The sequence below is a fragment of the Acartia tonsa genome, chromosome 13 (genome assembly GCF_053477335.1).
Source record: "Acartia tonsa isolate MP-2025a chromosome 13, ASM5347733v1, whole genome shotgun sequence".
Taxonomy (NCBI): domain Eukaryota; kingdom Metazoa; phylum Arthropoda; class Copepoda; order Calanoida; family Acartiidae; genus Acartia; species Acartia tonsa.
In genome coordinates this window covers 19,602,710-19,617,447 of record NC_137272.1, presented here as the reverse complement: position 1 = coordinate 19,617,447, position 14,738 = coordinate 19,602,710, and the positions used below count along the sequence as shown (strand labels likewise).

The following is a 14,738-nucleotide window of genomic DNA, read 5'->3' as shown; positions in this document are numbered from 1 at the left end:
AAAACCATTCAATGGCCTATCAAAAGAATTATTTGCTTTATCATATCATTTACAGTGAAGCTACTTATAGGTCCAGAGATGGTTTTATGCTACTTTATTTTTATAAATAAGTCTTGGTATGGTTTAATGCTATTTTACTGCCCTTCTATATCCCTTTGAATATATGGCCTCTTGATGCTAGGAATGCAGCTGCTAGTTTCTTTATATAATAGGATTATATTAAGATCGATTTAAAACTAAATATATACAAATAGGTTCCCCCCAAAAAATGTATTATGTAAACGTTAAAGTGTATGCATCGCGCCTGACATAGCAGCAGTTGGAACAATTTATGTGATGCGGCCAGACTCAACTCTAAAATGAACACATCAAGCAAGTTTCAACAAAATATTTATATTTCAGAAAAATGTAAACAGCATAAAAATGACGAATGATAATTCCAAAGAATCTGAAAACAAAAAATCTCTGCCATTGACCTTTCATCTCTCAGAACGGTCAACTGACAACACTCAAAATGGCGGCGATAAAGCAGCTGAAGGAAAACTAAATGGCGGGAAAGAGAATATGGCGTTCGATGATGTTAGTTTAGGTATACAATTACTTAACAGGCCTTGCCAATAAATCACTGTAAATGACGTCATGATGTTATAGATTTTTATTAATATTAGCTATGCTACATGTTTGGTGGAAAATAAATTTATCTTGTATTTATCTATACCTGTATGAACCAGATTATTTTTCTTAGGTGAAGAATTAATGGAGAGCTTAAAGAATGACAATAACAACTTCTTAAACAATAAAAATAATAAGAAAGATAAAAAGGTAATAATGGATATATTATTAATTGGAATTTACACCAGATTTCCCTGTTCTCCAATAAAGTGAAACTTGCTGCGGGCTAAAATAATGATCACCCTCTACCACCCCCTTTACCCCATTCCCTCCACTCCTTCTGGATGAAGGAACTGGCCAATAATTGACGACATTTTTTCCCTGTCATAATATCCATATGTATTCTACATCCACTTAGGTAAGACATTTGTTATACACATTACCCTAAATTTCAGTATATGGATATTGTAATAACGAATAAGTCTTTTATTTTTAATTACATGTTGATAATATATTACCATGACCACGTTAATTAGGATCTTTTGATTGTCCGTTAAGATCTCGTTAATTACTAAACAGATTAGGCTCTCTATTTTAGGGAAGTTTCATGTAGGTTCCATGATAGTTTTAAGCTTTTTTTTGAAAGAAATTGATCCTATATAGAGGCAAAGCAATCTCCCCCCAACAAATAGTAATGAATGAAAGATTAAGTAGATTAAATAAATCATTAATTTTCTTAATTTATTTAGAAGAGTGAAACCAAAGAAAACGACATTTTGGAAGACGATTCTCAAAATGAAGTACCACAAAATTTTTCTTTCATCCAACTTTTTAGATTTTCTAATAATAGGTAATTTATTTGTAAATCTTTCTATATAAATCTATAAAAGGTAAGGGGGTATTTTTTCCCCGAGGCGATTTTTCTGGAGTGGGTGGAGGTACTCTAATCAAAAAGAGCTCTTAACCTTTCTTGGACCTTTAAAAAGCTTTACTGTAAAGGAGAATTATATGAATTATGTCTGTCCGTCTATGAATGTTTATGTTATTGTGCCTGTCTGTTATTATGTTTGTTTGTCGTTGTTTGTCTGTTGTCTGTTTTTGTCTTATTTCTATCTTACTTAGTTAGCTAGTTGTTAATCTATATAATACTAGCGGCTACGCCCATAGAGGCCTCTAGTGGCACTTTAAATGTTTTTGTTTGTTAAAGTTTACGATAATTCTTTATGTTACGGATACCTCTTAATGTTACGTTGAAGTCTCCCAGATTTTAAGAAAATTTTCAATTTTTTTGTCATTTCTTTTGGGAGGGTGGTAGTACCTTCCCCTAAAATAGAAAAAACCTTCCCAGGACATATGAGAATCTACCCTGTTAAGGAGAACCCGATCGGTTCAGCGGTTAGCGAGATCCTTCGGTACAGACACACAGACAGACACACAGACAGACAAACATCCTGTTACTTTAGTATAAGGATATCTATCTACCTATCTATCTACCTATCTATTTACCAATCTATCTACCTTTCTAACTACTTGTCTATCTACCTATCTTTCTACCTATCTATCTGCCTATCTATCTATCTATCTATCTATCTATCTATCTATCTATCTATCTATCTATCTATCTACCTATCTATCTGCCTATCTATCTACCTATCTATCTACCTATCTATCTACCTATCTATCTACCTATCTATCTACCTATCTATCTACCTATCTATCTACCTATCTACCTACCTATCTATCTACCTTTCTATCTACTTGTCTATCTACCTATCTATCTAACTATCTATCTGCCTATCTTTCTACCTATCTATCTACCTTTCTATCTACTAGTCTATCTACCTATCCATCTATGTACCTTTCTATCTACCTGTCTATCTACCTACCAATCTACCTATCTATCTACCTTCCTATCTACTCGTCTATCTGCCTATCTATATACCTATATATCTACCAATCTATCTACCTATCTATCTACCTATCTATCTACCTATCTATCTACCTATCTATCTACCTACAAATCTACCTATCTATCTACCTATCTATCTGTCTATCTACCTACCTATCTATCTATCTATCTAGAGAGCGACTATATATGCTTATTGGCCTGTTAGCCTCGATGGTTGGAGGCTGTTCTATGCCCGTCATGGTTATTCTGTTTGGTCAACTTGCACGCGCATTTGTATCCGAGGTAAGCATATCCTGTTAGACATAGTTGCTGTCATTATATCAACCTCAAATCAATATATAAAGTCAGATAAAGAGGTGAGAATGGACTGTTTATTACGTCAGTCCCTTTAGTTTTACAAAAACATTTTTTTATTTGTTAGCTTAACAACTTTTTGAGTGAATTTATATTGGTTGATTCATTAAGTTGAGTGCTTAAACCATTAATTTTAATCTGCAGAAGCGGTAGATTTGTGTATCATCATTTTGAATGTACATCAATTTATCGGCCATTGTCTTATCCCTTTAGACTCCTGACTAGCTGTACATAAAGTGATTACACCATATTTTGGTTTTATAATTACGGGGTATGGAAGTAATTTAATAATAATTCAAGGAACAAGAATGATTATGTATCTAACGGCAAAGCTCACAAATATATAAAGATATATGAAATTATGAAGCACAATAGTTATCTTTAACAGCAGCCAGGGAAATCTCATTTCTTTCAGTAAAATCTCAATAACGTCACATAGTGATGGAAGGTCGGTCAAAACTAGATATTGACGCTCTTTGATAGATTTTTTATCACACGTTTCTGAAAGGCGACAGACAGACAGTCTAAACAAAGCACAGAGTTGCCTGGATGCACAAAACATATCTTGTGACTTATGTCCATAATTGGCGCAGCAATAATAGCAACACAGCCTTAAGTAGATTACATTAATTTGCCCTTTTTTGGAGGAATTAGAGAGCTCTAATTTTGTATCTTAACAAATTCGAGGACTTTAGTGATTTTAATTGGTTGGTTTATTAAGTTGAGTGTTCAAACGTTATACCCACTAATTTTACACTACAGATGGGGTAATTTTTTGAATCATTATTTGGGATGCACATCGATTTATTAGCCATTGTCTTATCCCTTTAGATCCCTGGTATCTTATGGTTTTATTTTTGAAATTTTGATAGTGTAATTAATTAATAGATAATAATTGAAAATCATAATTTATTATGTCCATAAGTTGCACTTTTAATGAAAAAAAAACAGTAAAGCATGATAAAGTACATCAAAAAGATTTAAATCAAAATGTAATTGTTAATTAATTACTTAATTTGAAAGCTTTTTAAAAAACAACTACTCCATTTCATTAATTACAACAGCTGTTTCTAAAAATAGTCGTTGCTATTTGTTAGACAGTTGTACCATAATACTTTGTGTGATTCTATACTTTTGAAACATTTAGAGGAACCACACTAAATGAGTTGAATTGCGCGTTTTGACGGGGAATGTTGCTTTAAATACTTTACTTGATGACCAATATTGTAAACATATTTATTGTACAGCGGTTTCTCCAATATAAAATATAGGTTCCAACTGCTTTTATGAGATTTTTGGGATATTATAATTAGTTGTAAAAGAAATACCATGGCCAATAAAAAGCTCAGCTCATTTCTGTAAAACGTTAGAGCTTCTAGATAAGAGTGATAAGGATAATGTGTTGTTTATTACACTAGTCCCTAAAGTTTCATGATGACATTTTCTTATTCTTTGGCTAAAGCCAACTTTGGTACATTGAATTTTGATTGGTTGTTGCAATAAGTTGAGTGGTCAAACCTCTTAATCAATAATCTTAATCTACAAATTGGAAATATTGTGTTATTATTAGGGATGTACATAGATGTATCGTCCATTGTCTTATCCCTTTAGATCCCTGGGTACACCATTCCCCGAGATTATGGACATAAAATGTATAAATTATTTGGGATCTGTTTTGGTCATTGCTTCTTATGATGACTTGCAGTTTCAAACATTTTTATGGTTTATACTTTTAACTGATGCTAAGATGTTTTTTTTATAGTTTTTTTTGGATGTGTATTATCTATATATAAGTAACCTTCTCTCTCAATCAAAGATTTGCTAAGAAATTTTGTATAACGCTTTGTATGATTATTCTTAAAAACAAAACAAAACAAAAAAAAAATCGGTACATTTTAAAATAAAACAAAACTATTCAGTTTGGATTAACACAGATCCTAGAGAAATTTAGAATACTCAAGGCTCTGACCCTTTAAGACTCTAGTCGACCCCCTCCCCCATATTCATTTAGAGATTTAGAAAGAAAAAATTTTTGGTTGGGGGATCATTTTTTATTGGGAGGGGAGATACCTTCTCAACAAAGATAATTAAAAACCTTCCCTGGACATATGATAAGCTTCACAGTAAACCAAATCGGTTCAGCAGTTAGTGAGATCCTTCATCACTACAGACAAACAAAGCTTACTGCTTTATATAAGAGGATAGAACACGTTGTTACTGTGAGAAATTCTCACATACCCGGATAAAATGTTTCTCTAAGCTGGCTAATGTTATAATACAAGGGGGGGGGGGCTTTGTGGGCCCTGACTATGGAGGAACGTATCGATCAATATCTGAGAACTGTACTAGCAACCTAAATTGGTGACAAAAATTCCTCTATATCCACAATATCCAATTATTCTATAAACTATCTATTCATATTAACACCCGTTTTAGGCCAAAGTATCAGACTGTATCGATGAGAGTGGTGACTTCAACCTGGCATTACCAAATTGTACTTTCCATCCACAGGTAAATAGTTAAGGAGTGAAGCGACTCTACAAGCTTTAATATTGATCTGTCAAACAAGAATTTTTAAAATCGAAGCTTTTCTATAATTATGGTCGGTCCGTCCGTAACGGTTAACTCTTTTCGTTTATTTAGGCATGTTAAAATTGTCCTGTCGATTTTAAACTTTGCATGGTGATATCTGTAGTAGTTATGTATATGTGATATAATAATCCAATTGACCTGATTTTTGGAATACTGATTCCTAGGTAAACAAAGTACAATGTTATAAGCGAAACATCTCAATAATCAATTCCCAAAAATGTAAGTATGTCCTTAATTATTATCTTGTAATTAAGCAGTTTTTCAACAAATTTACTTACAAGTTTTTTTTCGACTTTTACACATTTATATTCTAATTATTAAGTTCGTACACTCTACAAGTGTTAATGTTCGTTTGTCCTACCTTTAGAGCTTCGCTGTTATGGATGTTATCATCCTTGTTTAAAAAGGTTTAAAATGCTTATATAAAGTAATAAAATAAAAGTCAATGAAAAGATTTTACTAACTTTTCAAGATTTGGTTATGAAGTATTTATTTTTATTTAACAATCAATTAATGCATTAAAATTTCCTAAAATACTTTAAAATCATAATTTTATTTTAGGGAATGAAATAAAATTTCAATATATAAACATTCTATCTTACAAAAATCTTTATTCAGTTTTGTATTTCTTAAATAAGATTTATGTGAGATAAGTACTAAACAACTAAAATTATTTGTTTGCAAAGGTTCTTTAGAAGCAATCCTGTCGGATGGTCTATCTTTTTAAAAATGTTTCTTTCTTATAATTTTATCCTCTAAAATATATGTTTGTACACCTTTCCACTTTGCTTCCTAACCACTGCTCCTTCCTAAATTACTTGTTTTATGCTAAAGGGAAGTGGGTATGAAAGATTGTATAAGAAGGAAGAGGGTTGTGGGGAAATTTTCACCTAGAACTGTTTGTCAGAATCATGGTCCCTTGTTCCTGCATTTATATTATGGTGAAAAGGTTGTATATAAACAAATTTTTCTTGATCATACATTCTCCTCCTGGTTATTCTTTGCCTAAATCCATTTTTCTAGATCTTTGCTTCTTTTGAAAGTAATCGTACTTGTTTTAATTTAGGAACTGGATGATTTAGAGATAGATAAAGAACATTTTTACAATGAAATAACAAAATTTGGGCAGGGTGCCGCCATCATAGGTAAAACTTTAAAATATTTCACAATATAATTGAGCACATCTAATCTTTCAGCGATGCCTCGGATCCTGCCAAATCCAAGGTGAATTAGAGAACCATTGTGCGTGGCCAATATTCTAAAAAGAACTAAAAGGCAAATGATAATGATACTATTTGTACTAGTAGCTACATCATTTCACTCTATGGGCTCTACAATTGGAAAGTAAATTGTCTAAAACCACACTGAATATTAGGGTTATCTGAAAAGTATAAATCAATCGAACCAGCCATTTCCGAGATCTTAAGCTTTAGACAAAAACTCTTACTACTTTATATAATAGAATGGCTTTTTTGATTTGTCTCAATGACTGCCTGTCTCTCCAACTGTTTATGTTTGCGTTTGTCTGTCTGTATTAATTACTTTTTCTTACCAACAGCTTCAAGTCTTTCTGTCTGTCAACCTTATTGTAATTTTGTTTGATATTGTTATTTGATTTTATGATCCTAGGACAAACGCAGGAGTCCCAAACGTCGGAGTGGACAAACGCAGGAGTGGACACTTAACCTAACCTAACCTTTTTTAGATTATTATTGGTTTTTATATGCCTAACCCCTGCGGTGGGCTTATTTGTACATTCATATCCAAACCTAACCTAATCTGTATAGAAATACTTTATTAAATTAATATTTTTACACTCCTGCGTTTGTCCACTCCGACGTTTGGGACTCCTGCGTTTGTCCTGGAACCGATTTTATGAGTCCATCTCATATACAAATCAGGGATCTTAAGGGATAAGACAGTAAACGATATATTGATACAATCCCAATGATGATGAACAAAATTACACAAATGGATAATTATTGTTTCAAAAGTTTGGACACTACAAGTTAGAACCAACCAATTTAAAATTCAAATACCCAAAGTATTTGATCTTAAAAGTGAGGGTACTTATTTGATTTAAAGTCCAGTAAACTCTACCTCCTTATATTAAGTACATGCTTGTCCATTTGTCCTGTTGTTTGTCTGATTAGGTGTCACCATTGATTTGTTTTTATGGATGTTGTAATCCTTGTTTTCTTTAGGTTTAGTAAATTTGATCTCCAGTTACCTTTTTGTTACCTGTTTAAATCACGCGGCTGAGGGACAAGTATTCAGGTATGCCTCCAGAAGCAGCTTATAGTGCCTAAAAAATGACACCATTCAATACAAATGACCAATGATATGTTAGTATGTATTGTAATTGACCATTTGTAATATGTATACTGACTGGCCTATCATCGGTCATTTGTATTGTATGACGTCATTTTTTGTTAGGCATTATAAGCTCCTTCGTGTCTCCATTTATAGTAGCGAAGCTACTCTAATAATTCCTCATATCTTTATATCCGTAATAAGTGATAACTTATTGATAGCCTCTGAAATGATGAGTGTAATGTAAAAATTTTAGGAGTTTATGCGTTTTATTTATAGTAGGCAACCTTATCAATAATCTATAATGTCCGTATGTACATCAAAAAAGCTACCTTATTTTTAACTGTTTTTGATAGAGTTGATATGAATCATTTATTTTTCCGTACAGTTATTGTTCTTTTTTTATTGTATACATTTTGAATTAATTCTTGTTTTAGGATAAGAAACTTGTTTTTAAAATCAGTCCTACGTCAAGATATAGGTATAACATTTTTATTTTTGACGTTAAATTAAATTTAAAAAAAAATAATATTTAGTTGCATAAGCATTTTTGAAGAAAAAGCATTATTTTTTATATTATAGCGGTTTAAGAGATCATAAAGGACATACAGAGAGATGTTATTGTACTTTATAAAGTCAAAACCAAAATTAAAATCTAATTGAGTTTCACGAAACCTTTCACATACATTTTTGAGGGGAATCTACTTTATCAAGAGAATTTTATGGTATGTGTATTGTGTAAAGCGAAAAATAAATTAGAATGTAAAATGGAGGGGGTTAAATGGGAATACTTTTTTTTATTGAAAAGGTTTTAACCCTTAACAGTCGGGCCCCTTGCCGCACCTTAATCAGTCGGGGGGGGGGGGGGTCAACGCCCCCCCCCCCCTATTATCTCAGTTTTATTAGAGCTAGAGGGCTAAAAAATTTTGTGCAAGTCCCCTGATTGATAATGAATTTCCGACCTTAAGTAAGTCAAAGTCAATTTTCGCTTCCTTTACCCTTTTATTTAACAACCTTTTTAGGTCCTTTTTTACTTAAAAATTTCAAACAGCTGTAATTTTCTTATTTTTAAAGCTAGAAGAACAATTTTTTTGAAGAAAATGTTTGTCTTTATGTAAATTTTATATTAGAAATATTAAAATATAAATTTCAGCGGCCGCAGCTGTACTTGGCAGCTGCCAGCCGCCGCAGTCGGCCGTCGGCGGGAAAACGGCGGCGGATCTTTATGAAATTTTAATACGTTATGTAGACGCCTCTAAGTCAAAAATTGCGGCAACAGGAGCCTTTTAAAGATTTCTGGAGACCTGGAGGATCAGGACCTGCAGGATCATACCTGGAACCTGAAATTGACTTGAACACCTGTATTTCATATGAGAATATACTACTAGAGGATATTTTAGTATTTAATAAGATAAAATACTTTGTTTAAGTCAAAAAAATATTTTTGCTCTTTACCTGGATGACCCTGCCAAGTTTGCTGGTATCCTGTGCCCGCCAGGATGGAGATATTCAAAAAATTCCAACTCTCAGTTATGTGTCATACCCAAACTTAAAAAGTCACGCAGTTTGGGCTCTTTATCTTTCACACACAGAAAATGAGATAGAAAAAACCAGAGGGGGGGGGGGGGCGTTCAACGCCCCTCCCCCCACCGACCGTTAAGGGTTAAAATCCCTATCTACTCAGGACTTTAAGAAGAGGAGGTTAAAAAAGACAAGAAAGATGGACCTGACACCCCCAAACCTCGCTATCACGCCTTTGTCTGGGTCAATATAAGCATAAAAAACATAGATTTGATTTTATTATGTGAAATCGTTCTTCAATGTTGTTTTATATTCAGCTTCGCTACTTTTAGGATGGTATGACGTGCATAACTCTGGAGACTTTGCTACAAAAATTACGGACGATCTCGATAAACTTCAGGTGAATTTAATTTTTGCTAGGTTTCGAACTTTAAACGTCTATGTATTTTTAAAAATGCAATACAATTGATTTTGTAGCAAAAAGGTAAAGAAATATGCAACTAATCAAATAGAGATAGGGGACAAAGGGCTGTTTATTTCACTAGTCCTCAAAGTATTATGATAAAGTTTTCTTATTCGTTGGCTTAACAACTTTGTGAAATACAGTAGGTTTTGTTTCGTTGGATCATTAAGTTGATTGTTCAAACGTTTCAATCACTAATTTTAACCTACTGAAGGGATAATTTTGTGTATTATCATTCGGGATGTACATCAATTTATCGGCCATTGTCATATCTCTTTATATTCCTGACAACTAAGGCATTGTTACAAAAATACATACAGTACAGACGGACAAAGAGATGGAAGCGAAGCTTTATTGAACACTTTTGTGTGTAAAAGATAAAATTTCGCAAATATTTAACAGTAGTTTCTTTATTTAAGAAATTTTAAGCATATCGTTTTTCCAATTACCTTATTTTATAGATTACTGCTCTTCTATATTTATAGTATGTTCGTTTGTTCCTACACATAGCTCTGGGTGTTTGGTGGCTAAGCTATTATATAGTTAGAACATGTGTCCAAAGCACTTATCCTGTTTAAATAAAAGAAAATTTGGTGGTTTCTCTCAAATTACATAGCGACCACAAATTCCCCTTATCTTAAATAAATTAAGAACAAGGGGGGTGGTTTCTTATGTGTCTATTTTAGGCTATATTGGGTACAGAATAGCCCTGCGGGGAGACGACACCGCAAGTATAGGCTCCATAGAATATAAATACAAAGTTTATACAAATAACGAAATTAATTCGGAAAGAAATCACGAAACCTATACGTGTTTTTCAGCTGTCGTTGGGGGGCAGCATTTCGTAAAATTGACGACCTCTCCATTTGCTCTCCCAAATTTTATTTTAGATTTATTTTGCTTGTTAGTTATACTTTACTCCTGATAAAAAAATCCTTATTTCAATTCATTTTAAAAAGAAGGGGGTTCTGTGGACGCTAGAATTTTGGGGGGAAAGCACAGAAAAATATATATCTGTGCTACTTATAACGACACTTTAAACCACTAATCAATATTTTCCAGGAGGGCATCGGTGAAAAACTTGGCATGTTTGTCATGTTCGTAACAATCTTCGTTGCCTCGCTGATCAACGCCTTCATCCACGGCTGGGAACTGACGCTGGTCATTCTGGCTGCCATGCCTGTGCTAATTATAGGTATAGGCTTTTTTCATAATCTAACACTAATTTCAGACCAACTATAAGATTTGCCTCCCCTTCCATTGTCTAAAAACCTATTCAAGCTAAAATTCTAGGTACATACAAAGGTTTACATATATGAGTTTAAATATATGTATGTATTAGGGATTTTGGTCCAACGAATAGGATAAGCGATTGTAAAACTTCCCCAACTTTTATTACATATTTTACTTCAATATTAGGTACAAATTTTAATGTCTTTAGCTATAACGCTGTTAGGTAAAAATATGTCAATTTTGATAGAAGTCATAACAGAATGTATAAATGACTACTTGACCTTTTATCTATAGTTATCTGTAAAAAAGGGTACAACTATACAATCTATTTTGTTACTTTTTACTTGAAATCAGTGTGTTCTAGAAACTTTATCGAGTTTCTGCGAAAAATTTTAAAACATATTTTTAAAAGCAAAGCTTTTCTATAATTAGGGTCGGTCCGTCCGTACGTCCGTCCGTCACAGAGAGTTAGCTCTTTTCGTTAATTTAAACAGGTTAGAATTGTCCTATCGATTCCAAACTTTGCATGATGATTCCTATAGTAGTTAGGTACACTTTAGAAAGCGTAGCAACTCTATAAACAATACCATAATGTCCGTACGTCCATTTTAAACAAACTTTTTTGACAACAAATTTTTAAGTGTTAAAATTATCCGATTCTTCTGATTTTTTGAAAACTGATTCCTATTACAACAAAGTACAATGTTATAAGCGAAGCATCTCTATAAACCAGTCCCAAAAATGTAAGTATGTCCTTAAAAAGTATCATCTATTTATGCAGTTTTGCAACAAATTTTCTTAAAATATTGTTTGTACTGATGCATTAATATTCTTCTAATTCAGTTAAGAAAAGAATCAGAAAACGTAGTATTCCCGTTCGAATTAACACAAACTTGTTATGGAGGAACTGCGCTACATAAAATACCTCTCTACATCTAGGATATGACTCGACTCTCATAGGACTAACTAAAATAAGTGATATATTTTTAAGTTTTACTGATTTTAAGTGCAAATGTAACTTCCCCAGAAATTTGTATGTGTCAAGATTACAATTATTTTAACTTCTCTTTAAAAGCGAAGCTTTTCTATAATTATATTTATTCTGTACGTCCGTTGGAGGAGGTCATATAGTTAATTCAAACTTGTTAGAATAAAATTTTAACTTTACATGATGATTTCTATAACAGTTAGGTATGATTTAGAAATAATCGTTGCCAGAAAGTCCGTACGTTCATTAAAAACATGTTGATTTTTAAATCTTTTGTGACTGTAATAATTTGATGATATAATTCTTATTCCATCTGATTTTTGGAATAATCATTCCTAGGACAATGTTATAATTTTTCTTTTGATTCAGCTATTGGCCTGGTGGCTAGCGGTCAGGCTATACTGACAGTCAAGGAAGCAGATGCCTATGGTAAAGCCGGGTCTATCGCAGAGGAAGTGCTCAGTTCAATACGGTAGGATTGGTTGTTAAATGATGTGTTGACGCACAGAATTTAGGGATAGAAACGCATCGATCGTAAAATAAATATAAATAGATAATATATTCGAGTCAAAACCTAACTTAACTTTTAATCAACAGTCCAAAAATAGAAATCTTAGATTGATTGTATAATTTTATCACTTTTTTTTAGCTTATTAGCCATAATTAGGCATATGTAAATTTAAAAAACATTAGCAATGTCTAAATTATCTAAAGTAAAAGCAAATGTTATAAAAGTTTACATATATAAAATGTGTAATAAAAATAAGGATATATCAATTTTTAAGCAAGGATAACTTGTCCATGAATAGTGCAACGAAATGAGAAAAACTACAATAATATTCTTGATAATATGAAAAATATATCCAAACAAAACCTTTAACACTTCCTAATATATCTTCCAATTTTCCTCTCCCTCCCTTTATTTTAAAAAAGCTTTATATTTCTGAATAATAATTAACAAAATAAGACAGCTGCATATTGACCCAATTTGTCGACATTTTAGCGACAGCTTCCGTCAGTTTTTAACTTTTAGATTAATAGGTTAGCCAAAGCGAAAGGGATATGGCAAGTGAAGTAAAACTCTTTTTATTTTGCATTTTATTGGATAGTAGCATGCTGTAATTAAAATCATTGTCAAAAGTATAGCTATATTTGTGATTAGCGTAAAAATATTGGAGGAATATAGTTTTCTTTCTTATAGATGCCTAATCTCCCCCCCCCCCTCCCAGATTTTTTTGCTGATATGTCAGGCTCTCAAAGCAAAAGACGGGAATGTCTTGGCTCCAAAAAAAATGCGTCGATTATCACCAAACACAGTTAGATCTTTCAGTTAAAAGACATACAATCAATGGGTAAGATGATTGAAATACTTCATTTACAGAATTCATTATATTTAGTTCCGGATCTAAACAATTTATAGCATTTTTCTTTGTATAATTACATTTTTTGTAAAAATATGTATTTCTTATTCTTTTAACTATCCAAATTCAATCATAGCATTCTGTAATACAATAAGATTCATAAAGAAAACATTTTGTTTATATAATGATCACTGTCGAGTCGAAATTATTAATTTATGACGATTTTCTTAGATATATGATATGCTTAAATAGCCAGGAATTAACAGTTTACCCCAAAACTTTAACCTTATAAGAGAATGAAATATCTTAACATTTAAATAGCAAGGCAACACTATAGCTGCAGAAAGTCTGTATGTTCTTTAGGAGATATTTTAACTTTGCTGACAGGCAAAGTTTTATAAAACATCCATTCATTTTAATACTTAATTATACATATTAATTGCTTAAGAATTATGCCTTTTCGTCCAAAGAATCAATATGCAAAATATCATTGGATAATTGAATCATTTAAAGATTTGTTTACAAAAATGTTTTGAATTAATATACTTACTTTTGGTAATGCTCAAGGATTGATTAAACTTTTTAAATTGCACCTATTTACAGGCTATTTTATAACATATTTTGCTTCGCTGTAATTAAACCTATTTATCCTTGTTGTATCTGAATTGTAATCTAGAATGCCAACATTCTTCAATTTTCCCGGCCGATTTTCTGAGGCTTTTTTCAAGGGGTCAAGGGAAAATTATATAGTTCCTAATAAATAATAAATGTACAATACAAAATTCTCAATGATTAGTTTTTTTTCTTTGGACTTAATTAAGGCGTTTTAAAATAAATGCATGACTATCCTTATTATAAAGTAACAGGATATGTGTCTGTCTGTCTGTCTGTGTGTACTGAAGAATCTATTTAATCTCTGGACCGATATGGTTCTCCTTTACAGTATAGATTTACATAGGTCCTGGGAAGGTTTATAGCTATTTGAGTTTATATGCTGCTTGTTAAAGTTCATACACTCTACAAATGCGAATGTTCGTTTGTCCAACCGTCTGATTTTAGAGCGTTGATTTATGGATGTTGTCGTCCTTGTTATTTTTATTTTAAAATTATTTTAAATTTATGATGACCCTAGGACCATTTAGCCTCAACTTTAAAACTTTGGGCACTAGCTACTAAGTGGTTCTTTAAACTGAAAGTTTGTGCTTTTTTTCAGTCATTTTACCTTTCCCCAAATTGCAGACTGATAGGGTTTTCCATTGAAGCAACTTAAATCCTCTAATATGACCTTATAAGGAGATTTTTAGAAACTTAGTATTTCTTATCCTACATAGGATATGTCAAAGTGTACTTGTGCTTGAGTGTGGGTGTATGTGTGTCTGTGTATGTGTGTGT

General features: G+C 32.2%; 1 protein-coding gene across 1 annotated transcript in view; it reads left to right on the top strand.

Annotated features, from left to right (window-relative positions):
• The first annotated feature begins 406 nt into the window (after positions 1–406).
• Positions 407–14,738, top strand: part of LOC145335192 (ATP-dependent translocase ABCB1-like) — a 57,585-nt gene continuing 43,253 nt past the window's right edge. The window contains 11 exon segments of the mRNA XM_080180924.1: positions 407–589; positions 746–822; positions 1,362–1,462; positions 2,695–2,803; positions 5,312–5,386; positions 6,534–6,612; positions 7,672–7,744; positions 8,218–8,261; positions 9,634–9,701; positions 10,827–10,959; positions 12,355–12,457. Of these exon segments, the coding sequence (XP_080037050.1) occupies positions 424–589; positions 746–822; positions 1,362–1,462; positions 2,695–2,803; positions 5,312–5,386; positions 6,534–6,612; positions 7,672–7,744; positions 8,218–8,261; positions 9,634–9,701; positions 10,827–10,959; positions 12,355–12,457 (1,028 nt within the window). The 5' untranslated portion in view covers positions 407–423.